The 25,292-nt window shown below is 44.3% G+C and overlaps 2 protein-coding genes across 4 annotated transcripts; both read right to left on the bottom strand.

Annotated features, from left to right (window-relative positions):
* Nucleotides 1-878: 878 nt before the first annotated feature.
* On the bottom strand, nt 879-15,008 carry LOC121640710. 3 transcript variants are annotated; one of them, XM_041986555.1, is made up of 8 exons: nt 14,309-15,008; nt 8,943-9,049; nt 8,744-8,854; nt 5,007-5,060; nt 4,468-4,578; nt 1,774-1,938; nt 1,543-1,665; nt 879-1,339 (listed from the first exon to the last, which is right to left on the bottom strand). In XM_041986555.1, the coding sequence occupies exons 1-8, from the start codon at nt 14,313-14,315 to the stop codon at nt 1,271-1,273; spliced, it is 747 nt and encodes a 248-aa protein (XP_041842489.1). In that variant the 5' UTR covers nt 14,316-15,008; the 3' UTR covers nt 879-1,270. The 3 variants fall into 3 exon arrangements, with proteins under 3 accessions (XP_041842489.1, XP_041842490.1, XP_041842492.1); XM_041986556.1 differs by lacking the exon at nt 4,468-4,578 and having other exon boundaries at nt 14,309-15,002; XM_041986558.1 differs by lacking the exons at nt 4,468-4,578; nt 5,007-5,060 and having other exon boundaries at nt 14,309-15,003.
* Nucleotides 15,009-15,095: 87 nt separating this feature from the next.
* Nucleotides 15,096-22,515, bottom strand: LOC121640711. The gene is made up of 7 exons (XM_041986559.1): nt 22,380-22,515; nt 20,036-20,142; nt 19,837-19,947; nt 18,815-18,868; nt 16,429-16,593; nt 16,197-16,319; nt 15,096-15,993 (listed from the first exon to the last, which is right to left on the bottom strand). The coding sequence occupies exons 1-7, from the start codon at nt 22,384-22,386 to the stop codon at nt 15,925-15,927; spliced, it is 636 nt and encodes a 211-aa protein (XP_041842493.1). The 5' UTR covers nt 22,387-22,515; the 3' UTR covers nt 15,096-15,924.
* Between the last annotated feature and the right edge of the window lie 2,777 nt (nt 22,516-25,292).

Here is a 25,292-nt window from a genome sequence, read left to right as displayed (position 1 = left end):
ATTTGTAATGAAAATCACATATACTGCTGATAAAATCTGTATTATTTAAAATTTACTTTAAAAACAGGATTTTGTGGGTAAAAAAAATGGCTCATAGCGCCCTCTACAGGGTAAAACCAGGTTATGTTTTTCATGACGTAGAGAGGTTATCTACATCACGAGAAAAGGTTAAAACCACACAGCCCCTCCCTCCAGATGCGGGTAGGCGGGTCCTCGCCTTGCAGGCATAGAAGCCACGCCCACTGACGCATATGAAGGGATGTGAATTTATCTGGTGTAGATCTGCTAGTTTCAGACTTCTGTTCTTTCACAGAGTTTCTGATGAAATGTTCCTGCAATGGGATGGATTTGTGCTTCTGAGGGGTGTAAAAGTAACACCGGACTTTATTCTTTATCTGCTGGTACTCATCTGGTGACAGACAGCAGCTCAAATCGTAGCAGCAGAAACTTACAGCAGCACTTCCTGCAGCTGCCACAACCTGCCGCGAGTCTCCACAATTTTCCAGAGCTGCTGGAGCTGCTGACAGGCCAGCTAACAACGCTAATGGCTTAGACTGATACGCTGCAGGACCACCTGGTTCATGTGTAGCTGAGGAGATTCAGGACGGGAAAGTCTTCCACCTCATAGACGCTCTGGGGTGTATCTGCTTGGTGAATCTCGCTTTGATCAGTCAACTGAGCTGCTGTCTGTCAATCATTGCTGCCTGTGCATCCTGACCCGCCCACTCTCCGCCCCCTGAACTCCACCCCACACCTCCCAACCCAACCCTTGCAGTGTCTGGCATTTTTCAAATTTGGCAGTGGGTGGAGTTACGCAGAAAGTAGGGGGTGGGTGTCATGTGATAGTTTCTTGGAAAAACTTGAAATGTATCAGGTGATGTGAAGTAATGTGACTGTTTATTAGAAAAATGTAAAACATATAGCTTCAGAACATTATAGTTTATCATAAAAACTTAAAACCTGTGCCATGTTATAACACAGTTTTACGGCTATAAAATGGCAGTTCATCGTAAAAACATGAAACATAACGTGAAACGTTTCACGTTTTTACAATAAACTATCATGTAATAATGTGATAAACTACTGAACTAGTGTGATATTTTTACAGTAAAAATATCACACTATAAAACGTGTTGTAATGTGATATGTTCGAATTTTTTCTTTCATGGGAAACCAGCTCTATGCTTCCACACAAAGTTATTGGGTCCATGTTAATGTGAAAATATTGAGCGATACAGGTTTATTTAGCAGATTTCTTTGTGGCTTCACGTCATTCTTGTGTGTTTTTCTGGGCGTTCTCCACGCTGTTTGATGGGGGGGTTTGTATGCTGATCACTGGCTGTAGGAGCAGAGAACAATAAAACGGATATTAGCTGACAATGAGATGGTTAATTTATTGTATAATCTTTGCAATAATTTTTACTTCTGAGGGCTCTGATGTTAATTCTATTAAAAACGACAGGGACTGCTTTAAAGATTAAACAGAACAAAACGAAGTCATTTAGACTGAAGGACATTCATCAATCACCAGCATCTACTCACGATTTTTGGAGCAGGTCCACAACAGTTGACCACCTTGCAGCTGTAGGCTGCCAGAGTGGCAGAGATGGCCAGCAGCGTCACCTGGATGAGCACTCCGCCAGCGTAGAAGTGGGAATGGACGTTCTGTGATGGCGGATAGTAAAAGAACTAAGAACTCTCCAGGTAGGTCCTCCTCCCTCATCTGCTTTCTTATGTTTTATTATTCTGACGAAGACAACCGTCATTACTCACCGTAATCTGTTGGCAGATGTCATTATAAGGCGTCGTGGTGCTCTCGTTGTCATAGTAATAACGCCAGCAGTAAAAGGACATTTGTTCCATTTTGATCAAACTGCAGATGATGTTGAAGATGGAGGCGCCACACGCCACAATCTGCATCCCCAAACAGGCCCTCAGCTGAGACAAACAAGAGTTTCTTTTCAAAATGACAAGAAATGAAGACGTTCATGGTGATTTACATTTACATCCTGGATAAAAACCTATCTGCATCATTCAGTTTCACTTCTCTGTTAGTTGCAGCTGGTCTGTCTTTGTCTGGAGACGTCTGCTCATCCACAGCTCCACATCCGAGCCCACCAGCTCCTTCTACACAACTACTCAGTGTACAGCCGTTTCCACCAAGGGGTCCAACTAGGTACGGGTACTATTTTGAGTTTTCACAGGCAAAAAAATAACCCTTCCATCAGCTTGTTAAATATACCAGTAGAAGGGAAAACACACTGGGCAAGGTGTATTCCAACATAAAGCTGGGATTTAGGGCCAAATCACTACCTCACCTGGGACAATCAGACCATGTATCCCTGCTTCTGCTGCCAGCACACACCCCCCTCTGAAAATGTGCACCAGTCATATCCAGATCTGGCTAGAGGGTTCTTCACAACAGCTGCAGGACTGCTTCAGATTAACAGACTGGGAGGTGTTAGAGCAAGAGGACCTGGAGAAGTTCCCAGGTGCTAGTTTAGGTTACATCAAGTTCTGCACTCACACTGTGACTGTGGACAAATACATCCGGATTTACCCAAACAAGAAGCCCTGGAAGTCAAAAGAAGTACAGAGTCTGCTCAGGGAGAGGTACATCGCCTTCAGGTCTGATGATGTGGTGATACAGTGCTGCCAGATCCAACCTGAAGAAAGGCATCAGGGACACCAAGGCTGGATACAGGAGGAGGACTGAGAACTGCTGTCAGACCAACGACTCCAGGCAGGTGTGGCAGGGGGTCCAGCACCGTACGAACTACAGACCCAGCCTCCCCACTGCTGAATGCGGCGCCTCACTCGCGGAAGAGTTAAACCACTTCTTTGCCTGCTGTGAGGTGGCTGCACCGGAGGCCACCACACTGCATGCACCAGCCCACGGCAGCAGCCAAGGTGGGGGAGCAGGAGATGAGGGGCACGCTGAGAGCAGTGGGCCCAAAGATGGCGTCCAGGGGCAGGTACTGAGAAACTGTGCAATCCAACTAGCAGCGGCCCTCACCAAGATTTTCAATCAGTCTCTGTCTCAGTCCCAGGTCCCACCCTGCCTGAAGTCCTCTACCATCATTCCAGGTCTGAAGAAGAACACCATCATCTACCTGAATGAGTATCACCTGATCGCCCTCACACCTACCATCATGAAATGCTTTGAGAAGCTGGTCAGGTCTCACATCATCTCCAGTCTCCCACATTGGGATGGACCCTCACCAGTTAGCTTACTGAGCTAATAGGTCCACGGATGACGCCGTTGCTACCGCTCTCCACGCTGCTCTTTCCTACTGGAACAGCTGGGGGACATATGCACGGCTACTCTTTGTGGACTTAAGCTCAGCGTTTAACTCAATAATGCCAAGCAGACTGGTGATGAAGCTGTCAGACCATGGCCTTCCACACTCCACCTGTATGTGGAGCAAAGACTTCCTCTCAGATCGCCCCAGAATGTGAGAGTAGGCACCCACGTCTCTTCAGTTCTCAGCTCCCCTCAGGGCTGTGTGCTCAGCCCTCTGCTCTACGCCCTCTAAACACATGACAGCAACATGACTGCACCTCCACCCACTCCAACAATAGTATCATTAAATATGCGGACGATGATTATGATGATTGCAGCTGTCTGTATGGTGCTCTGAAAATAACCTGGTCAGGAACACCACCAAGACCAAGGAGCTGATAATTGATTTCAGGAGAAGGAAACCATATCTTCAGCTGATGTCTTGGGGGGGGGGGGGGGGGGGGACGACTGCGTGGGAAGGGTCACAGGCTTCAGGTTCCTGGGGGCCCACATACACGATGTCTTGACATGGAGCATCAACACCACTACCATCATTAGGAAGGCACAGCAGAGACTGTATTACCTGACAGTACTCAGGACTAACCAACTCTCACAAAAACTGCTGGTGTCCTTCTATCAAAGCTCCATTGAAAGCCTCCTGACGTGCTGTATGTGTGTGTGGTTCTCCAGCTGCACATCTGCAGACAGGAAGGCTCTCCAGATGGCCGTAATGCAGCACAGAAAATCATTGGCTACCCCCTACCCTCACTGTACAGGGCCCCATGTCTAAAAAAGGCACAGAAGATCCTCAGGTTCCCATCTCGGCCTGGCCATGAGCTGTTTGAACTTCTGCCCTCTGGCAGGTGTTTCAGGCAGCTAAAAGCTGGACAAACAGACTAAACAACAGTTTCTTTGCAGAAGCAGTAACAGCACTCACCGCAGTTTTAAAAAAAATCGCCTCAGGGATTGGGTACTGTGCATAACATGTATACCTCTGTGAATGTATGGGATTTGTGTGCAATTAACTCATTACAGTGTTTTTAATTGTCTGGTATGCTTCTTTTCTAATCAACCCCTTTAAAGGATTGCCTCCTTCAATTTTGTTGTACTTGTACAATGACAGTAAAGTGATTCTAATTCTTCTAAAGGACGGAGCGTGACACATTGATTGATGGAAAGAATACCTCCTGAGTCGGACCTCTTGGTGAAAATGGGGCTACTGGGACCCCAAAGGAAGAGCCCCAAACAAGGTGAACAGCTTGGACTGGATATTCTGGCCCCTGTCCCAGTTTTATCTGTAGAAAGGCAAAAAAATGCATACCGCTCTATACCGAGTCATCCCACTTAGGTGAAACCGGACTTAATTATGCTGCCCTGCTTATTGTCAAAGAAACATCACAGCTGGACGTACCAAATGTAAGTAAGCTCATATCATCTACAAGGAGAGTTTACTTTGCAAAGTAACTCCTGTTGAAGGACGACAGACTCAGAGAGAGTCTGTTATGACAGGAGTCCAGTCTTCCATTGTCTTCTTATACAGACTCAATGGCCAGTTTAAAAAGTTGCTACCATGTGATTGGCTTATTAGATATTTTGTTAACAAGTGATTCAACGAATGTACCTAATAAATTGTGCCGGTGAGTTATAGTTTGTGGTTTGGTCTGTGAAGTGAGCTGGTATCCGCTATATAATGCCATTTTTCTGTCTTTTCCACGTGACTCACCGTTGGCAGGTGGAGGTTCTTCGCTGCTACAGCCATGTTCCCAGCTATAACTATCTGTAACCAGAGCAAAACCAATTATTTTATCATTTATTAATTATTAGTTAACAGCTAAGACACTAAGTCATTAACTAAGTCACCCAAGTCACAGATTAAGATGGAAATTATACTTTTATGTCTGTAGGCTTGCTTTATGCTGTAAATTATTGACTGTGTTTAATTTATCATGGTAAATTTATTTTCCTTTCATGCATTTTGACAACATTCCTATACAGATAGATATGAGAGCAGAAGAACAAAAAACTTAGTGTAAAAAAATAGTGGGATTATTACAAGTTTTTATAGTTTATGGAACATTTGAAAACGAGGCCATTCAAGCTGTTGAGGACAATCCAAGGCTGTGCTTAGGATAAAGGTTTATTGCATTATAAAATAATTTATCCAATGTCACAGATGCTGACATCCTCTCTACGTTTCATATCACACTTCAAACTTTCCTTTTTAATAAATCTTATAGTTAGGTCTGACTTGGTTGCCTCTAGTTAGAGGTACAGGGCGAGTGTTGGAATACTTATTGCCTCCTGGCTTGGAGGCAATAAGGGGGGTGGAGGGTGCTCCTGCAGAGGATTCTTAGGGGGCGGGAGGGGTATTTATATGATTGTTTATAACAACCATGTTCAAACATAAGGGTGTCCATATATGCGCCAGGACACCTCTAGGCCGTAGTTCAATAATCAGCTTTGTAGTTGTGTCATCAGACATGCGGCTGCTTATCTTGGACACTTGGGTAGAGAAGGGTGGAGCTGTCAACTGATCGCCACTTGGTCGTGAGTTTGTTCCAGTGGTAGGGGAGGATGCCTGCCCAAACATATTGTGACGGCCTGCTAGGAATGTCTGGCAGAGTCACCTGTCAGAAGGAACTTCATCTTCCATCTCAGGCAGATCTTTGATCATGTTCCACAGGTCAAAGTCTTAACGGCCATATTCACCTTTGTCCCTCCATTGTTTAGGCAGCTGACTGGAGTTGTGTCTGTAAGGAAACTGGTGGCGAGGGATGCCATCAGGCTGATGAAGGAATCCCATGGGGGCATTTTGGTCTGTGGGACTCCAGAGAGAGATGATTGGTGCTGGTAGTCCAAGCAGAATGGGTATGGGAGTAGTTTGGTGAGGCCATGGAGAACTACTTCCAGATGGCTTTGAGGAGATTCTGGTCCACCTCTGATGGCTCAGGAGGGGTATGTAGTGTACAGCGGGGACGAGGTACCCCCGATCTTGACTTGGGACATTGTGGGTCGATGGGTAAAACACATCAAAGACCTCCTTGATCTCATTGACATTCCTTCAGACTCTATTTCTGATGAGGACGGTGAGACTGGGAACTCCGAGGTTCTCCTATCTTTGAAGATCTTACCCCAGATTCAAAAGGAGCAGTGTGTTTTTTGTGTGAAACAGTGGACTAGATCTACACGTTCAGCAGGGTCCTGGAGTGTGCATGGGAATTTTCCTCACCAGTCTGCATGTGTCTTGGTACTTGGGGACTTGGAGAAGGCATTTCACCAAGAAACAGATGGATCTGTTTCCGGTGAGAGTCCACATAGGACTCGACAAGTGCTTCAGGAGTATGGGGTACCCCTGATGGGACCCCCTGATAAAAGCTGTTTGGTTCTGTATGACCTGTGTCAGAGCTTGGTCGACATTACTATCAGTATGTCGTATCCGTTTTCAGTTTGGGCTCGATTCCACCTTGCTTTGTTTCAGATTCTGTTCAGAACTTTTATGGACACAATTTTTAGGTACAGCCAGTCCAAGTTTTGTGGACGTGGCGAAGCCAATCAATTGTGTCCCTTGGCAAGTCCTGTAGGGAGTGTTTCAGGAGTATGGGGTACTGGACCCTCTGATAATGGTCCTACATGACAGGTGTCAGTGCTTGACCCACATTACCAGTAGTAAGTTGGATCTGTTTCCTGTCAGAGTTGGACTCTGCCAAGGCTTTGTTACGGATTTTGTTTATAACTTTTTTGGACAGATTTTCTAGGCTCAGCAAGAGCGTGAGAACATCTGGTTTGATGGACTCCTAATGGAGTAGTTTGTAGCTGAGTGCGAAGGGGCAGGGTGAGGATCAGAACCTTCAAGTTCAAGATTATAGTCCTCAACCAGAAAAGGGTGGAATGAGATACTGCCCCATGTGGAGGAGTTCATGTATCTTTTGCTAAGAAGAGTGAGAAGAAAAGAGCTGTAGCTCAACAGGTGAATAAGTGCGGTATCTGCAGTGTGTCAGTCTGCTGTGGTGAAGAAGGAGATGAGCCGAAAAACAAAGCTCTAGATCAGGGGTAGCCAACGTCGGTCCTCGAGGGCACCAATCCGGCAGGTTTTCCAGATTTCCGTGCTCCAACACACCTGACTTAAACTAACAAGTCATTGTGGAGATCCTTATAGGCTGTTGGATCCATTTAATTTGAGTCAGGTGTGCTGGAGCAGGGAAATCTGGAAAACCTGCCGGATTGGTGCCCTCGAGGACCGACGTTGGCTACCCCTGCTCTAGATGTACTGATCAGTCTACATTCCTACCCTCACCAATGGTCACCAGAAGTGGCAGGGAATCAAAAGAACAAGATAACAGATGCAAGCAGTCAAAATGAGTTTCCTCCAAAGGGTGCCTGGGCTCTTCCCTAGAGACAGGATGAGAAGTTCACTCATCAGAAGTTTGGAGTAGAGCCTCTGCTCCTCCACATCCAGAGGAGCTGATTACATGGCTTGAGCATCTGGTTAGGATGCCTATGGACGCCTTCCTTGTGAGGCATTTTGAGCAGGTCTTAATGGTAGGAGGTCCCAGGGGAAACCCAGGACACGTTGGAGAGAGTATGTTTCTCAACTGGCCTGGGAGTGTCTTAAGAAGGCCCTCTGAAAGAACTGGAAGAAGTGAATGGGGAAAAGGAAGTCTGGACTTCCCTGCTTAAAGTGATGCCCACACAACCTGGTGTCAAATAAGAAGGAGAAAATAGATCGGGACACTGACACATAAATTGATGGGAAGCAAATCATTATCAATCCAAGGAAGCAGCTAATTGAAAATGAAGGCTGATGGAAGAAGGAGGTTGCAGTTTCCTGGAAGAAGTTTAGACGCCTCTCTGATTCTGTTTTGAAGTTAGACCTTAAAATCTTTTAGAAATACCAACGAAAACTGCAGGGTCATTGTTGAGCAGTATAGCTGACATGCTACCAGTGAACGGAAGAAGACTACAACTACATATAAAAATAAATATGATAAACCACAGGGGGCACATGAATGTACTAACAAAGGTAGGCAGGAATGGCTGTTCCTATTGGAAGTAGATTGATAAGGCTTTTTTTTTTGCCATACCTTTGTGGCAGTTGGTGTCAGTTCTGTGCCTAACAAGGAAAGCTCAAAAACTATTTTCAGAAAAAATAGACTGGAAGCCAGGGAAAATGGGCAGCGTTTTGTCCACCACTGCCAAAGTACCAGATGGGTGGTGTGGTTAACAGTTAAACCACTGAATGAAAGTTGGCTACCAACCAACTGATGATGTGTCAGTTTCTGGCTGATAGCTATGGTAAACTAAAGCGGTAATGGCAGAAAGCACCTAACAGGTGTGTATTACCACTGGGGTTAAAAAAGACAATGATACAATTAAATCCGTAGGTGATGGTGGCTTTATTATCTTGTAGTTTTTGTTCCAGCCCTTTTGTTTATGGAGTATCTCTGAGTTCTGAGTGCTTACCAGCAGTGATGCAATATAGAAAGGTATGTCAGTCGACAGTTCACTCAGGCCTTGAGCCTGAAACATGCCAACACAGATGATCTTATACACACTGAGGCCGATCTGAGTTATCTAAAAGACACAGAGAGAATTATTTGCATAAAGACAGCAACATAAGCGGCAAAGCTAAAGTTTAAGCACCTACACGGATGCAGCATACCCCAAGAGCTTTTGGTTCAGCTTCCAGGTACTTCTCCTTCCTGTGGACATTTCTCTGAAAGGTGACAGCGACCAAGGGGCTCTGGGCTGGGCTGATGGCTTCCTCATCTGAAAGCAGCAGAGCTATTCAGCAGCTAAACACAGTGTTGAGACACTTTTCCACTTTGTTAGCTTTCACTTCTCAGCTGCATGTTGGAAATGAATCAGTTCCGAGATTTTACTAAGTCAAACCAAACATGTCTGAAAATAAATTAGTCATTTACGGCCTGTCTGGAAATAAATATTTAAACATGTAATTTAAAACCGCAGTTTATGTTGAGCTAGCCTTGTTAGCCTAGTTAGTTTTGTTATGAAAGAGTGGTTTATTGAAGCTAAAGTTTACATAAGGAATGGAAATCTGTAAGTACCTTGTAAATGAATATCTAAATAACTTATTCTTCTTTTAAATATATTTTATTAAGACCCAAAACAAACTGATGTAGAATCTGATTTGTACCTGGACTGCTTCTACCTAGCAGAGCCATTACAGATAATTTCAATGAAAACTAAATGAAAGTTTGTTGTAGGTAAGTTAGCTGACCGTTTACAGAAATGGTTTGTTGAAGGGGTTGTAGTCAGTATTTAAAGCATGTGATGCAGCACTGATAAGAACCACCAGTATTTTAGGTCACATTCATCTGACAAGCTCTTCCACACACAGTGGAACTCCACAGGGTTCTAAATTTGCTCCCTACATGCTTTAAATAAAATTATTAAACAACTTTACATGCATTAACATTTCCATTGAAAGAATTCCCATCTATTAAACCCCATAAAACTTTAAATTATAAAAAGTAGAAATCTCTATGGGCTCATGATTTTATTTTTATGAGGCTGCAACATTAATAGGTAATAGTAGATTAATGTCAATCGGTTTAAGACATACCTCATTAGACTGGTGTAAATCTTACCTGCTCACCCAGCTCTAATCATTAACCTCCAGCCCTTCCTTGTAACCACCAGTGTGCCCCAAGTATCTGTCCTGGGGTCACTTTTTATAATCTTATCTCCTTCCCCTCAGTAAGACTGTATTTTTTCTAAATATAATTTTTACTGAAATGCAGATTATATCCAGCTCTGTCTGTTTCCTCAAACCAAATCCACACTTCTGCCACCCTCTCTCTCTCACTGCCTTGCTGAACTGAAATCATGGTTCTCCTCAAAAATAAAAGAGTTTCTCTTGGTATAAATTAAATCTACACCATCCAAAACTCTTCTGCTTTTTTTTCCCCTCTCCTCAGGTTAAGAGTCTGGCTGTCATCCTTGACAGCACATTTTCTTCCCAATCTCACGTTATATCAGCATTAATCGCCTTTGCCCCTCGCTTATCCCTTCCTGTGGGCTCACCACCTGCAGGAGGGGCCATAGGGGTCAGGTGCAGTGTGAGCTGCTGGAGGCAGGGACCCTGGGGGTCTGATCCTCGGCTGCAAAAGCTAGCTCTAGGGACGTGGAATGTCACCTCTCTGGCGGGGAAGGATCCTGAGCTGGTGTGCGAGGTTGAGCGGTTCCAGCTAGATATAGTTGGACTCATCTTGACGCACAGCTTGGGCTCTGGAATCACTGTCCTTGAGAGGGGCTGGACCCTCTTCCATTCTGGAGTTACTCCCGGTGAGAGGCGCCAAGCAGAGGTGGGCATGCTCATTGCTTGGCGCCTGTTGGGGTTTACCCTGGTGGACGAAAGAGTAGCCTCCCTCCACCTTTAGGTGGGGGGACGGGTCCTGACTGTTTGTGCTTATGCACCAAACAGCAGTTCAGAGTACCCACTATTTTTGGAGTCCTTGGAGGGGGTGTTGGAGAGCACTCCTTCTGGGGACTCCTTCATTCTGCTAAGGGACTTCAATGCTCACGTGGGCAATGACAGCGAGACCTGGAGGAGCGTGATTGGGAGGAACGGCCCCCACTAATCTGAATCAGAGTGGTGTTTTGTTGCTGAACTTCTGTGCTCGTCATGGACTGTTCATAACAAACACCTTGTTCAGACATAGGAGTGCCCACATGTGCACTTGGCGCCAGGACACTCTAGGTTGCATTTCGGTGATCAACTTTGTAGTCGTATTGTCGGACTTGCGGCCGCATTTTCTGGACACTCGGGTGAAGAGAGGGGCGGAGCTGTCAACTGATCACCACCTGGTGGTGAGTTCGCTCAGATGGTGGGGGAGGATGCCGGTCAGGCCTGGCAGACCCAAGCGTGTTGTAAGGGTCTACTGGGAACGTCTGGTGGAGTCCCCTGTCAGAAAGAGTTTCAACTCCCATCTCTGGCAGAGCTTCAACCATGTCCCGAGTGAGGCGGAGGACATTGAGTCCGAGTGGGCTGTGTTCCGTGCCTCTATTGTCAAGGCAGCCAGCCGCAGCTGTGGCCGTAAGGTTCTCGGTGCCTGTCGTTTCAGTAACCCCTGAACTCGTTGGTGGACACCGGCAGTAAGGGATGCCGTCAAGCTGAAGAAGGAGTCCTATCGGGCCTTTTTGGCCTGTGGGACTCCAGAAGCAGCTGATGGGTATCGGCAGGCTAAGCGGAGCACAACTTTGGCGGTCGCTAAGGCAAAAACTTGGGCTTGGGAGGAGTTTGGAAAGGACATGGAGAATGACTTCCGAACGGCTTTGAGGAGATTCTGATCCACCATCCAGCGGCTCAGGAGGGAAAAGCAGTGCTCCGTCAACACTGTGTACAGTAAGTATGGGAGGCTGCTGACCTCGACTCGGACGTTGTGAGGCAGTGGAGGGAATACTTTGAAGACCTTCTCCATCTCACCAACACGTCTTCCGATGAGGAAGCAGAGTCTGGGGTAGCTGGTGCTGGCTCTCCCATCTCTGGGGCTGAGGTCACTGAGGTGGTAAAAAATCTCCTCGGTGGCAAGGCCCCAGGGGTGAACGAGGTCCCCCCAGAGTTCCTTAAGGCTCTGGATGCTGTAGGGCTGTCTTGGCTGACACGCCTCTGCAGCATCGCATGGACATTGGGGACAGTTTTCCTGGACTGGCAGACTGGGGTGGTGGTCCCCCTCTTCAAAAAGGGGGACCGGAGGGTGTGCTCCAACTACAGGGGGATTACACTCCTCAGCTTCCCGGGTAAGGTCTATTCAGGAGTGCTAGAGAGGAGGGTCCATCGGATAGTCGAACCTCGGATTGAGAAGGAGCAATCAGTCTTCATCAACCAATCTACATGTGCTTTCTGGACTTGGAGAAGGCATTCAATCGTGACCACCGAGGACTCCTGTGTAGAGTACTCCGGGAGTATAAAGTGCCGGACCAGCTTTTACGAGGTGTCTGGTCCCTTTATGACAGGTGTCAGAGCTTGGTCCGCATTGCCGGCAGTAAATCAAAATCGTTTCCAGTGCGGGTTGGACTCCGCCAAGGCTGCCCTTTGTCACAGATTGTGTTCATAACTTTTATGGACAGACTTTCTAGGCGCAGCCGAGGTGTTGAGGGGATCCGGTTTGGGTCTTTGCTCTTTGCGGATGATGTGGTTCAGTTGGCTTCATCAGGCTGTGATCTTCAGCTCTCACTGGAGCGATTTGCAGCCGAGTGTGAAGTGGCTGGGATGAGAATCAGCACCTCCAAAACCGAGACCATGGTCCTCAGCCGGAAAAGGGTGGAGTGCTCTCTCTGGGTCTACAATAAGTTCCTGCCCCAAGTGGAGGAGTTCAAGTATGTTGGAGTCTTGTTCACGAGTGATGGAAGGACGGAGCGGGAGATCGACAGGCGGATCGGTGCCACGTCTGCAGTGATGCGGACTCTGCATCGGTCTGTCGTGGTGAAGAAGGAGCTGAGCCAAAAGGCAAAGCTCTCGATTTACCGGTCGATCTACGTTCCTACCCTCACCTATGGTCACGAGCTGTGGGTAGTGACCGAAAGAACAAAATCGCAAATACAAGTGGCCGAAATGAGTTTTCTCTGCAGGGTGGCCGGGCTCTCCCTTAGAGATAGGGTGAGAAGGTTGGTGATCCGGGAGGGGTTCAGAGTAGAGTCGCTGCTCCGCCGCATTGAGAGGAGCCAGATGAGGTGGCTCGGGCATCTGGTTAGGATGCCTCCTGGACGCCTCCCTGGTGAGGTGTTCCGGGCATGTCCCACCAGAAAGAGGACCCTGGGGAAGACCCAAGACACGCTGGACGGACTACATCTCTCGGCTGGCTTGGGAATGCCTCGGGATCCCTCTGGATGAGCTGGTGAATGTGGCCGGGGAGAGGAAAGTCTGGGTTTCCCTGCTTAGGCAGCTGCCCCCTCGATTCAACTCCGGATAAGTGGCAGAAAATGGATGGATGGATGCATGGCCCCTCCCTTACTCACCATACCACCGCCATCTTTAGATTGAAGTCCCTTTTGTTTAGTCTTACTAAAAAACAATCCTATGTAAACTTCAGCTTGTCCAGAACTTAGCTGTGTGTATTAAAACCAGAACCTCCTCCATCCATCACATGACTCCTGTTCTGCTGCAGCTTCACTGGCTTCCAGTTAAACAACACATCAACTCTTTCTGTATACATTCAAGGCCATCCTCCACCTCTTCCCTCCTCATGTGTCTGACCTGGTCCAGATCAACACTCCATCCTCTTCCTTTTCTTAATCTTTCTGTCCATTCCCCCTCCTCTCCATCATGGGATTCAGGGCTTTCTGCTTTTTTGGAACTCTTTACCACCAGACATCAGAAATATCACCTCGGTTCATTTTTTCGAATCCAGACTCAAAACTTATCTGTTCAAAATCGCCTACTTCATATAACTTCCTTCCCTCTGCAGCACTTTATTTGCTTATCTCTGATATCATTTATTTTATCTTGTACTTCTGCATCAGAATTTGAAGCCTAAAGGTGTGTTTTAAAAGACTATTTTAAATTAAATGTAATATTATGACCTTTAATCAGTGAGAATATTGATGCCTTACTAAGTATCAACAAAAATACTCTGGAATCTGTGATGCACAATACACTTTTTCTAAGTCCAAACTTCTTTTTGTGGTACATTTTTGTTTCTGAACATACAAAATAATACAAGTTTGCAGGCTCTTCCCTCATTCTTGGAGCCAACGCTGCATTTAATGCCTTTAAAAGTAGGTTTATATGACAGTAGCAGCTGTTAAAATGTTATCTGAAACAAATTAAACATCCTGAATCATTTCTTTGCCTATTTTTTTGATTACTGTGGAAAAAAAAAACAGCGGCTAAAGGGAGAGAAGTCACAGAAGCGGATGTCAGAGTCTGTTATGAAGCAGAGGAAACATCTGGATTTCATCATTCTGAGCAAACAGCATGGAATCTCACTGATTTCCTCACGTTTTAATCTAAAACTCTCATAAATTCACAGTTTTCTTCTTTTTCTTTGTTTAGTTTTTATTTACCTGCCATGATCACAAGACCTGCTGGAACTTCAACTCGAGTTTTCCTCTTTTTTATTAGCTTTTGGTGTCATCGGCTGCTTCCAGGCCCCAGATGGAGGGTTTTGCAATGTTTTGGTGGCTGTGGGAGAAGGAATCCCGCCCCAAGACTGCCGGGGAATCCAATCCTCTGCAGGGGGCGGGATCGGTGGTCTGAGGGAAGTGCTGCTTTCTGAGTCAGAGGTCAGACACAGGAGAAGGAGGGAGTTGTTCCTGATGGTATGCATTCTGGTTCCATTATGCTCAGTTTCACCACTTAAACTGTAAAATTTCAACATCATTGTTAGATGGTTGTTGTTCGACCTGTAAGGCTGTAACAAAATCCACGCTTAAGTGTCTTTTTGAAACAATTGTGTCCCCCTTAAAATCACATTTCCATGATTATTTAACAATGTCATGAAGCATGGCTTTTCAGCATTCGCATGAAGGGGAGAACCGTTGTTATACAACCTTGGAAAAGGAGCCGAGTAGAATAACAAGCACAAAAAATGGCTTTGAACATTATTCCAGTTACAGAGTAAACACAGAAAGATCAGTGATCAACCAATCAGTATAAATTCAGCTGTTCCTGTAAGCTGCTGGAATCGACCGTCTGAACCAAACCCCGCTACTCCAGTCCCACGTCCGCCCACGTCTCACACACCGATTAGCCACGTTTATAACACTGGTTCTACTGCTGTAACCCCCCTACTCCAGTCCCACGTCCGCCGCATACAGCAGCATGTTTTATCATTACTTCAGAAAATTCAGATTTACAGCTCATTCACTTTATTGAACGTATGAGAAGAACCATCAAGTGTTTTACAGAGAACAAAAGAACAAACACAAAAATAAAACATCTAAAACAATGTAGATTTAAAATGGACAATGATAAAAGCAAATTGCAAGTAATAATAAGACAGATGTTTCCCAAGTCAACAATCTTCCAGTCACAATGGTGTCAGGGTTTTTCTGGGTCCATGTTTCACGAAAAACGTCAGTTCTGCTAATTCAGACCAACACAGGTGGTTTAAATCATTCCTGTTTACTGTAATTTTAGACTCCAGAGTCCAGGTATTAGTGATCTCTAGTTAGTCTGAATTTCAGAAATCAATTTTTAAACATGAACAACTAATTCAATATGATGGCTGATTTGTTTGAGTTACTCCTCACATACAGAGGAGCCACTTGTCAACAGGCAAACCAGGCAAATGTTTGTGGCCCTGAGTCAGAGGGGGCCTCCGAGGGCCAACCAACTCTGAATCAAGACAGAGCAGGGACAATGTGGAGCGTCTGCAGTGATGGTGGGGCCCCACCCCCACCTCTGGGTAGTATGGTTGTCTTTTATCAACAAACAGGAGAGATCAGGTTTATAGAAAAAAAAGTTTCCATCTGGGATTGACAAGAGAAAGACAGAAAAACCAGGAATAACCCAGAAAGCAGGACAGTGGTAAGTAGCGCAGATACATTCAGTTAAAAAGTGCAGCTGAGATGAGAAATACAGAAATAATTAAAAATTCACACAAAGTTATTGGGTCCATGTTAATGTGAATATACTGAGCGATACAGGTTTATTTAGCAGATTTCTTTGTGGCTGCACATCATTCTTGTGTGTTTATCTGGGCGTTCTCCACGCTGTTTGATGGGGGGGTTTGTACGCTGATCACTGGCTGTAGGAGCAGAGAACAATAACACGGATGTTAGCTGGCAATGAGATGGTTAAGTTATTGTATAATCTTTGCAATAATTTTTACTTCTGAGGGCTCTGATGTAAATTCTAATAAAAACGACAGGGACTGCTTTAAAGATTAAACAGAACAAAACGAAGTCATTTAGACTGAAGGACCTTCATCAATCACCAGCATCTACTCACGATTTTTGGAGCAGGTCCACAACAGTTGACCACCTTGCAGCTGTAGGCTGCCAGAGTGGCAGAGATGGCCAGCAGCGTCACCTGGATGAGCACTCCGCCAGCGTAGAAGTGGGAATGGACGTTCTGTGATGGCGGATAGGAAAAGAATTGAGAACTCTCCAGGTAGGTCCCCCTCCCTCATCTGCTTTCTTATGTTTTATTGTTCTGACGAAGAAAAGCCGTCGTTACTCACCGTGATCTGGTGGCAGATGTCATTATAAGTCATCATGGTGCTCTCGTTGTCATAGTAATGACGCCAGCAGTAAAAGGACATTTGTTCCATTTTGATCAAAGTGCAGATGATGTTGAAGATGGAGGCGCCACACGCCACAATCTGCATCCCCAAACAGGCCCTCAGCTGAGACAAACAAGAGTTTTTATTTTCAAAATGACAAGAAATGAAGACGTTCATGGTGTTTTACATTTACATCCTGGATAAAAACCTGTCTGCATCATTCAGTTTCACTTCTCTGTTAGTAGCAGCTGGTCTGTCTTTGTCTGGAGACGTCTGCTCATCCACAGCTCCACATCCACAGCTCCACATCCACAGCTCCACATCCGAGCCCACCAGCTCCTTCTACACAACTACTCAGCCTAAGTATGCAGCCCTACTTATTGCCATAGAAACATCACAGCTGGACCTTCCAGATGTGGCTAAGCTCATTCATCTTGTTTATTTGTTCAACAATCAGCTGCACTGAGCTTCGCAAGTGATTCATGTTGGAGGAAGTGACAGAGACTCAGAGATATTTTGTAATGACAGGAGTCCAGCCTTCCATTGTCCTGATTCTCAACCACATAAAGCTCAGATATGAACACCGCTGGGTTCATTTGTATTCAGTAACTAAACCAAATCCACATCCAGTTTACCAGCCAAAAGCTTGTCAGATACACAATACAGTGAGATCATCACAAAGGCATTTATATCATGCGTAGAGGGCTGTTTTAACGGGCTGTCACTTTATTTTAATGCATTAAAGCATAAAATTATTACACCATAAAAAATGTCAGCAAGAAGCTGATTTTGGGCATGTATGCGCCTTGTCAAAAACCACTTTATCTTCCTAATTTATGATGATTCAGACAGTTTTTAAACCTTACGTTAAAGTAAAAATCTTATTACACTAATATCATGTCAATACCAATGTGAACATACGGCTCTTACGGGTTTCAGATGGTTCTTCATTTCACTCTGAGCCTCTGTTTTAGCCCAATTTAGTAATTATAAATGGTTTGTGTGTTGGTAAACAATTTTATCCAGTGTTTTCATAAAAGTCTCATTTTAATTACCTCCTTTTCTTTCTTTTTTTTTTTTTTTTTACAAAGACATGTTACTATTATTAAACCTTTTAATCAAACCTTTAAATGAACAACTGAACACAGAACCACAGCAAACACACCAGCCAGATAAAGACCAAAGTCTGAACTTCACTGAGCTTAAATAAAATAATAAATATTTTTATTAATCAAATTCTGCTTTCATCTTGTGCCTTCCTGTAATGCAGCTGGATACTGCTGAGTTTTGCTACTTTCTTCACTTTTTCCTGATGTCCTTGTGTTTAAATCTGTCTTTCTGTCTCTTGTGAACTAGTTCTAACACTACAGTCTTTAGAGCTTCTGCCACTCCTCCTATTACATAATGGTACGATCCCAGTCTTTCTAGCATGTGATTGGCCACATGGTGTGTCCTTTAAGCTAAAGTCCCGCCTGCTGAGCCTTGAATGTGTTCTTGTTCTCACTAATTCATCACAGTGTGGCTGTAAATTTTATTTATACCCACCAAACTAAGTTTTAACCTGCATTTGTTGGAGGGTGTTAGTTTAAAGCCCTGCGTGTGTACGTGAACCTGCACAAACAACACAACGACAGTTCATGGAATAAAATCAGGCTGCTGCAGAAACATTTTTAAAAGCTCAAGTCCTCACTAATAACTCAAAAACTACTAAATATTAGATTTTACTACAGCATAAAAGGAGGGGCTTTAAAAAACGGATCAGAATTTTTTTTTTATTTTGATCAATAAAATGATGCCATGATCAAATAAAAACATTTAAAATAATTAAAAAATTTTTTTTTTTTTTGTGATTAATTCCGCCGGTTTGCCCATGAGTGTTGGATGTTTTGTTTGGAGTTGCCGTAAGTGATGAAGGCTTCAGCGCTGGATAGCGTTAGCTAACACTCTTGGAACATCAAACTTAATGAACTGGATTGGACCATTTTTGCCCCCCTCTTTTAAATTCTCTCCATAACTTTCGCTAAGGGCTAGCAGCTAGCTGAATGTCTTCTGCTTCTTGGAGTTTGTTAAACAACTGACTGATGAATTACCGCCACCAGGTGGCTGGAAGCTGTATTACAGCTGAGTGTGTCATGGATACCAGTGATATCTGAAGGCGCCTCTAGGGGGCGCTCAAGGCCCCATAGTTAAAAATCACTAATCTTGACCATGTAGCTGAAAAGCTGTACCTAATCAGGTGGAGAGTGAGTCTATATTGTGAAATAGTTTGTGTTTTAGCCTCTGAAATGAGCTTCTGTATTAATAGCAGTTGTGTTTTCGGTCATCTCTCTTTCACGTGACTTACCGTGGGCAGATGGAGGTTCTTTGCTGCTACAGCCACATTTCCAGCTATGACTATCTGTAACCATAACAAAACCACACCGTCCCAGTGAATCAGCATCAGGGCCAAACCCTTCAGTTTCACATTTTATCAACAAAGTCACTTCTATCATTTCCTTAAATATATATATATTTAGCATATTAAAATAATAAAAGTACAAATGAAGTTGGCTTAAAATAAATTAGTATTAAAATGTATGGATACATTTTCCGACCCTGTTCAGTAACTTGCCCTTTAAAAGATAAGACAGATTTATTCATTCATTCATCTGTAGAAATTGTTAAGTCTAATTCAGCGTCGTGGGGGCTGGAATCTATCCCAGCAACTAGCAGGCGAGAAGCAGGTACACCTGGACAGGTCGCCAGTCCATCACAGGGCCAGATAGTATTAGAGAAAATAATACTAGCTGTAACCTATCAAAAGCATAGCATGAACAATAATAAACACAAAAATCTCAATACTATGAAAGCTAATAGCAAGCTTACCTGCAATAATAATTAACATGATGATGTTTATATAGTATATATAGTATATATAGTATATATACTATATAAACATCTCTGGGCTGGAACATCAGGTGTCACTACAGGGATGCGTATTTTGCCACAACACCTATCCACCTGTGACTGCTTTAGGGTGGGGGTGGGGCCTATGCCAGCTGCTCATTGGTCAGAGTAAAAACAATTTATGCTTTCACGTCTCCATATGTTTACAATTACATCCGTACGAGTTGCTAAACTGGTTGCTGGTCACCTTTTTGAAAAAGAGTTACTTGAAGGGTCTGATACTGATAAATATAGTGACAGAGTCGCTGATGGCAACAGTGAGGATTATTGGCATGAAGATGAAGAGCCAAGCTGTAGCCCAAGGCTGATACAGGTGGTTCCCTGTCTCTTTATGCCCATAGGTGATGGTGGCTTTATTATCTTGCAGTTTTTGTTCCAGCTCTTTTGTTTATGGAGTATCTCTGAGTTCTGAGTGCTTACCAGCAGTGATGCAATAAAGAAAGGTATGTCAGTCGACAGTTCACTCAGGCCTTGAGCCTGAAACACGCCAACACAGATGATCTTATACACACTGAGGCCGATCTGAGTTATCTAAAAGACACAGAGAGAATTATTTGCATAAAGATAGCAACATAAGCGGCAAAGCTAAAGTTTAAGCACCTACACGGATGCAGCATACCCCAAGAGCTTTTGGTTCAGCTTCCAGGTACTTCTCCTTCCTGTGGACATTTCTCTGAAAGGTGACCGCGACCAAGGGGCTCTGGGCTGGGCTGATGGCTTCCTCATCTGAAAGCAGCAGAGCTATTCAGCAGCTAAACACAGTGTTGAGACACTTTTCCACTTTGTTAGCTTCCACTTCTCAGCTGCATGTTGGAAATGAATGTGTTCTGAGATTTTACTAAGTCAAGCTAAACATGTCTGAAAATAAATGAGTGATTTACAGCTGCTGGACATGATGGTCAATCCTTCACATCCTCTGAGAAAACAACAGAATCCTCCTCAGGAATGAGACTTGATTGAGAATTAATTATTACTAACTAAAGAGAAAAGAACAAATACTGCAACATTAAACTACCCTCATAGTGTAAATAAAGTATTTTATATAACTATTCTGTGGGGATGTCTCTCAGGCAGGGACTACGAGGTGTGTGAGGATGGAAGGAAAGACGAGGCAGAAAAATGGAAAATAAAATCCCGACTGGATCTCAGATAGAAGCGAAGATTTTACATTTCCACATATTAGAGGAGCTGAAGTATAAAGCACAGAAATCACAGGACGGGCTTCAGTATGTTCAAAGATCCCACAATGATTCAGCACTTTTAACCTCCTACGTTTACAGATGTAGAGCACATCAGTCTGCATCAAGACATCCATTCACTGATCAACGAGCCAACAGCTTCCATCCCAGCCCAAACTATGGTTTAAACATTGGTTCAACTAATAATTTAAGACAGTGTTGAAGGAAATATGAGATTTCTTTGTTCTAAGAACTAAAATCTCTGATTTTAATTCATGTAAAAAATTAAAGAGCAGAGTGACCAACGGATTGATCGACCTCCAGAATAAAATTATGTTCTGATATTTTTTACTGTTTTTGTGATTTGATCTGAATGGAAGCGATTGTGTTAAATCAGCTGTAATATTGTCTCATATTGATCTCTGGATCTGGAGCCTAATCATCACGGTATCACAGCTGAATTTGTGATATTAGTATATACAGGCTGAAACGTTCTCCACCACCACACCTCCAGTAGTGATACATGGATCAATACTGAAGTACTGATACCTCTGATACCAGCTATGTATGATCTTGAATCGATTTTGATGTTAAAATATAAATATTTTCGTAATTTGAGGAAAGTATGTAGTTTATCACCAGCTGGAATACACCAGAAAGTTATCCCTCGTGTCATGTTAATCACCTGAATTTGGATCATCTCTGCGAGAGAAGCTGATTTTGGGCATGTAGATGCTTTGTCACAGCAGTGAACCAAATCCACCAAAAACCACTTTATCCTCCTTATTTCTGAGGATTCTGACAGTTTCCATCCTTTAGGAAAATCAGTGGCATCGTGCATCACTACTGTCTAGCCGTATCATTTTCAGTTCTGTCTTGTTTCCTGTTTTATTTTGTTGAGTTTATTCTTGTGTTTTCTGTTCCCTTTACTTCCTGCTTCCTGATTCGGGGTCCTCGCTGTTACACCTGGTTTGTGGTAGTTGTTGCCTCTCCTGCTGCTCATTTTGTCATTAGATCTCTGTGTTTATAGACTATTGGTTTTCAACTGACTAATGATAAAGCTGTAATTGATCGTGACGTTGAATACAGTTAAAGTAGCAGCAGACTGATGCTCTCCAGCCAACCTGAGTCAGTGAGAACATTTCTGCTGTGAAGAAAATGTTAGGCAAGCTTCTCAGATCACCCCAAAGATAATCTGAGGCTGTCACTGAATATTTAGTGGTTTTTATTCTCATTCTGGAGAATTAAATGGAAACTGATGATGGAAAATGAGCTGAAACCCTTTTAATAAAACAGATAGACATTGCTGTCTCATGATTTTATTATGATTATGTCAAGAAGTCAGATTCATTTCTAGAATAAATAAAGCTGCAGCTTTATTTCCTTTAAACACAGAGAATATTAATGCCTTGCTGATCAACATCCAAAAATACTCTGAAATCTACTTGTTCTAAGACAAAACTTCTGTTTCTGATCATGCAAAACCCTCTCGTCATGGAGTCAACTGTATGTTTAATGTCTCTAAATGTAGGTTTATATGAAAGTAGCAGGCTTAAACAGATTAAACCTCCTGAAATCATTTCTTTCCTATTTACATGATTACTGTGCAGCAAACAGCAGCTAGAGGAAGTCATTGCAGAAGCCAGTCTCACTTATGAAACAGAGGAAACATCTGGATCTCGTCGTTGAGCAAACATCACTAATATCACTGATTTCCTCACATTTTAATCTAAAACTTCTCAAAGTCACAGTTTTCTTCTTTTTCTTTGTTTAGTTTTTATTTACCTGCCATGATCACAAGATCTGCTGCAACTTCAACTCGAGTGTTCCTCTTTTTTATTCACTTTTGGTGTCAGCTGCTGCTTCCAGGCCCCAGATGGAGGGTTTTGCAATGTTTTGTTTGAATATGGGAGAAGGAATCCCGCCCTAAGACTGCCGGGGAATCCAATCCTCTGCAGGGGGCGGGATCAGTGGTCTGAGGGAAGTGCTGCTTTCTCACTGACAGACCGTAGTCAAACCACCAGAGTTTTGCAAGTCCCCCCTTCTCATGAACTGGTTCAAAGTTCAGTTCATTTCAGTTGTTTTAACCCTCTAAGCTAGAGGTGTCCAGCTCTGAACCTCGAGGGCAACAGTTCTGCAGGTTTTCAATGTTTCCCTGCTCCAACACATTGAAATTAAATGAATCTAACAGTCTATGAAGATTTTAAAAATGACTCATTAATTAGAGTCAAATCAGCTGTTTTGGGGCAGGGAAACACTGAAAACCTGCAGGACATTGGCCCTCAAGGACGGACTTTAGACTCCCCTTTCCCTAAATGGCAAAGTCGCTGTTGTCAACCATCGGTCGTTGCTGCACCAGCCGCCACCCAAGGCCAATAAATCTAGAGGAAACACTGATATACTGTAGCCTGCAGCAGTGCGGAAGGACAGGAAGCTGTCTGCTCTCTGATTGGACAGATTGACTATCCAATCAGATAGTCAGAATTTGCCACCTCAACGTCAGAGTCTCACCCGCAGCTTTGCGCTTCGCATCTGTGGACAGGATGTTTGCAAAGAACTTCTATTATTTTCCACAAATACAAATCTTGTTAACAACCATGTAAATCTTTTCTGCACAGTCACTAACTTGAATCTTTTAGCAGATTTTCTTTCATTTGCAAAACAAAAAACTTGATTTACAAAGACAAACTCTGATATTATTTGCAAACATTCATTTACAGCTGCAGAATCTTTATGACTTTACATTGAGCCCATATCTCTCCCTTTACCTCTACTTACTTACCATTTCAGCGCGTTAGTTATGCTTGAGTGGGCAATGCATGGTGGGTGAAGTAGTGCTGAGACCTATAAGTTCCTGGGAGGGACCACGGACCACAGACTGGACTGGAATCCAGCACAATTGCTGTGTACAGGAAGGGGATGAGCAGGCTCTGCTTCTGGAGACGGATCAGATCCTTCAGTGTTGGATCTTTTACCAGCCTGTCGTCTCCAGTGAGCTTTTCTTTGCTGCTGTGTGCTGGGAAGCAGCATCAGAGCAGCAACACCAGCAGCCTGAACACACTTAGAAAGAAGGCTGAAACTGTGGTGGCGAGGAAGAGCCTGTCAAACTGGTTTCCATTATGGAGAACCCCGACCATCCTCTCCACCACACACTGGTCAGCCTGTGTCGCTCATTTCTGCTCCCTTGCATATGTAAACAGCAACACCCATTTCAAACATTGTCTTAGGTCGCCGTCCTCAAAGTTACATGCATGTGTTACGTTGCCATGGTTATTGAATCAGTTCCTCCACTAGGGGGCAGTGCTCAGTTTCAGATACTGTTTAGCAGTGTTAATGGGTCGCTATGAAGTTGTTTCCAACCGCCCAACAAGCCCTAAACACTTGCATGTAGTCTTTCTCCAAAAGCTCGCACAATTTCTACAGTTGTGCTCGTCTTCATTCTCTTCTTCTTCTCTGGTTTGTTTCTTCCTCTGGTCACATGTCAGCTGTTCTGCTCAGCACTGCCCCCACGATTTCCGGTGGTATTGCCCTGAAAACAGACCAAATTACGCCCATAACCGACACTGAAGATGGACGAACCGTCTTCTGTGTCGAACATAAATGGAAAGAGCTGCTTCGACAGCAGGGTCTACCTGCTACTTCTGTCCACCTACCATTTTATTCTACTACTGCTAACTACTTTTTTTATTTTATGTTGGAGTAATGAGGACCGTTTTCTCATGATAAAGGGATATTTTATCTCTTTATCTTGAAAAAACAAATGTTTTCTTCAGATAACAACATGATTAAGGTAGGCTTAAAATTTACCACGTTCCACCGGATTTCGCTGATCAAAATAGACCCCATGACAGCTGGGGAGGGGGAGGGGCTTCAGTCATGTCACATCAGTATATGTGGAAATCTGTAAATGAGTGATGGACGATAAAACCTCATTGTCAGACATGTCGGTCTGTACTCTGGCATGGACCCGGGTCTGGACTCTGGCCTGGACTCTAGTCTGGACTCTGGTCTGGACTCTAGCCTGGACTCTGGTCTGGACTCAGGTCTGGATGCTCCCCTGGACACTGGCCTGGACTCTGGTCTGGACTCGGGTCTGGACTTTAGCCTGGACTCTGGTCTGGACTCTGGCCTGGACTCAGGTGTGGATGCTCACTTGGACACTGGCCTGGACTCTGGTCTGGACTCGGGTCTGGACTCTAGCCTGGACTCTGGTCTGGACTCTGACCTGGACTCAGGTCTGGATGCTCACCTGGACTCGGGTCTGGACTCTGGCCTGGACTCTAGCCTGGACTCTGGTCTGGACTCTGGCCTGGACTCAGGTCTGGACGCTCACCTGGACTCTGGCCTGGACTCGGGTCTGGACGCTCTGACTATGGCTTGGACCCTGGCCTGGACTCGGGTCTTGACTCTGGCTTGGACTCGGGCCTGGAGTCTGGCTTGGACTCAGGTCTGAACGCTCGCCTCGACTCTGGCCTGGATTCGGGTCTGGACGTTCCCATGGACTCGGGTCTTGACTCTGGCCTGGACTGTAAGATGTTAACCTTCTTAGTCCTGGTTAAAACTCTAGCAGCTGCATCTGGATGATCTGCAGATGTTTTTTAACTGGACTTAGGAAGTCCAGTTAAAAGCCAGAACAGTAATCCAGTCTTCTGGAGATGGATGCATGGAGGAGTTTCTATTGGTCTTACTGGGAAACTA

The sequence above is a fragment of the Melanotaenia boesemani genome, chromosome 5 (genome assembly GCF_017639745.1).
Source record: "Melanotaenia boesemani isolate fMelBoe1 chromosome 5, fMelBoe1.pri, whole genome shotgun sequence".
NCBI lineage: Eukaryota > Metazoa > Chordata > Actinopteri > Atheriniformes > Melanotaeniidae > Melanotaenia > Melanotaenia boesemani.
Note: the sequence above shows the minus strand (reverse complement) of the source record. Positions and strands in the feature narration are given on the sequence as shown.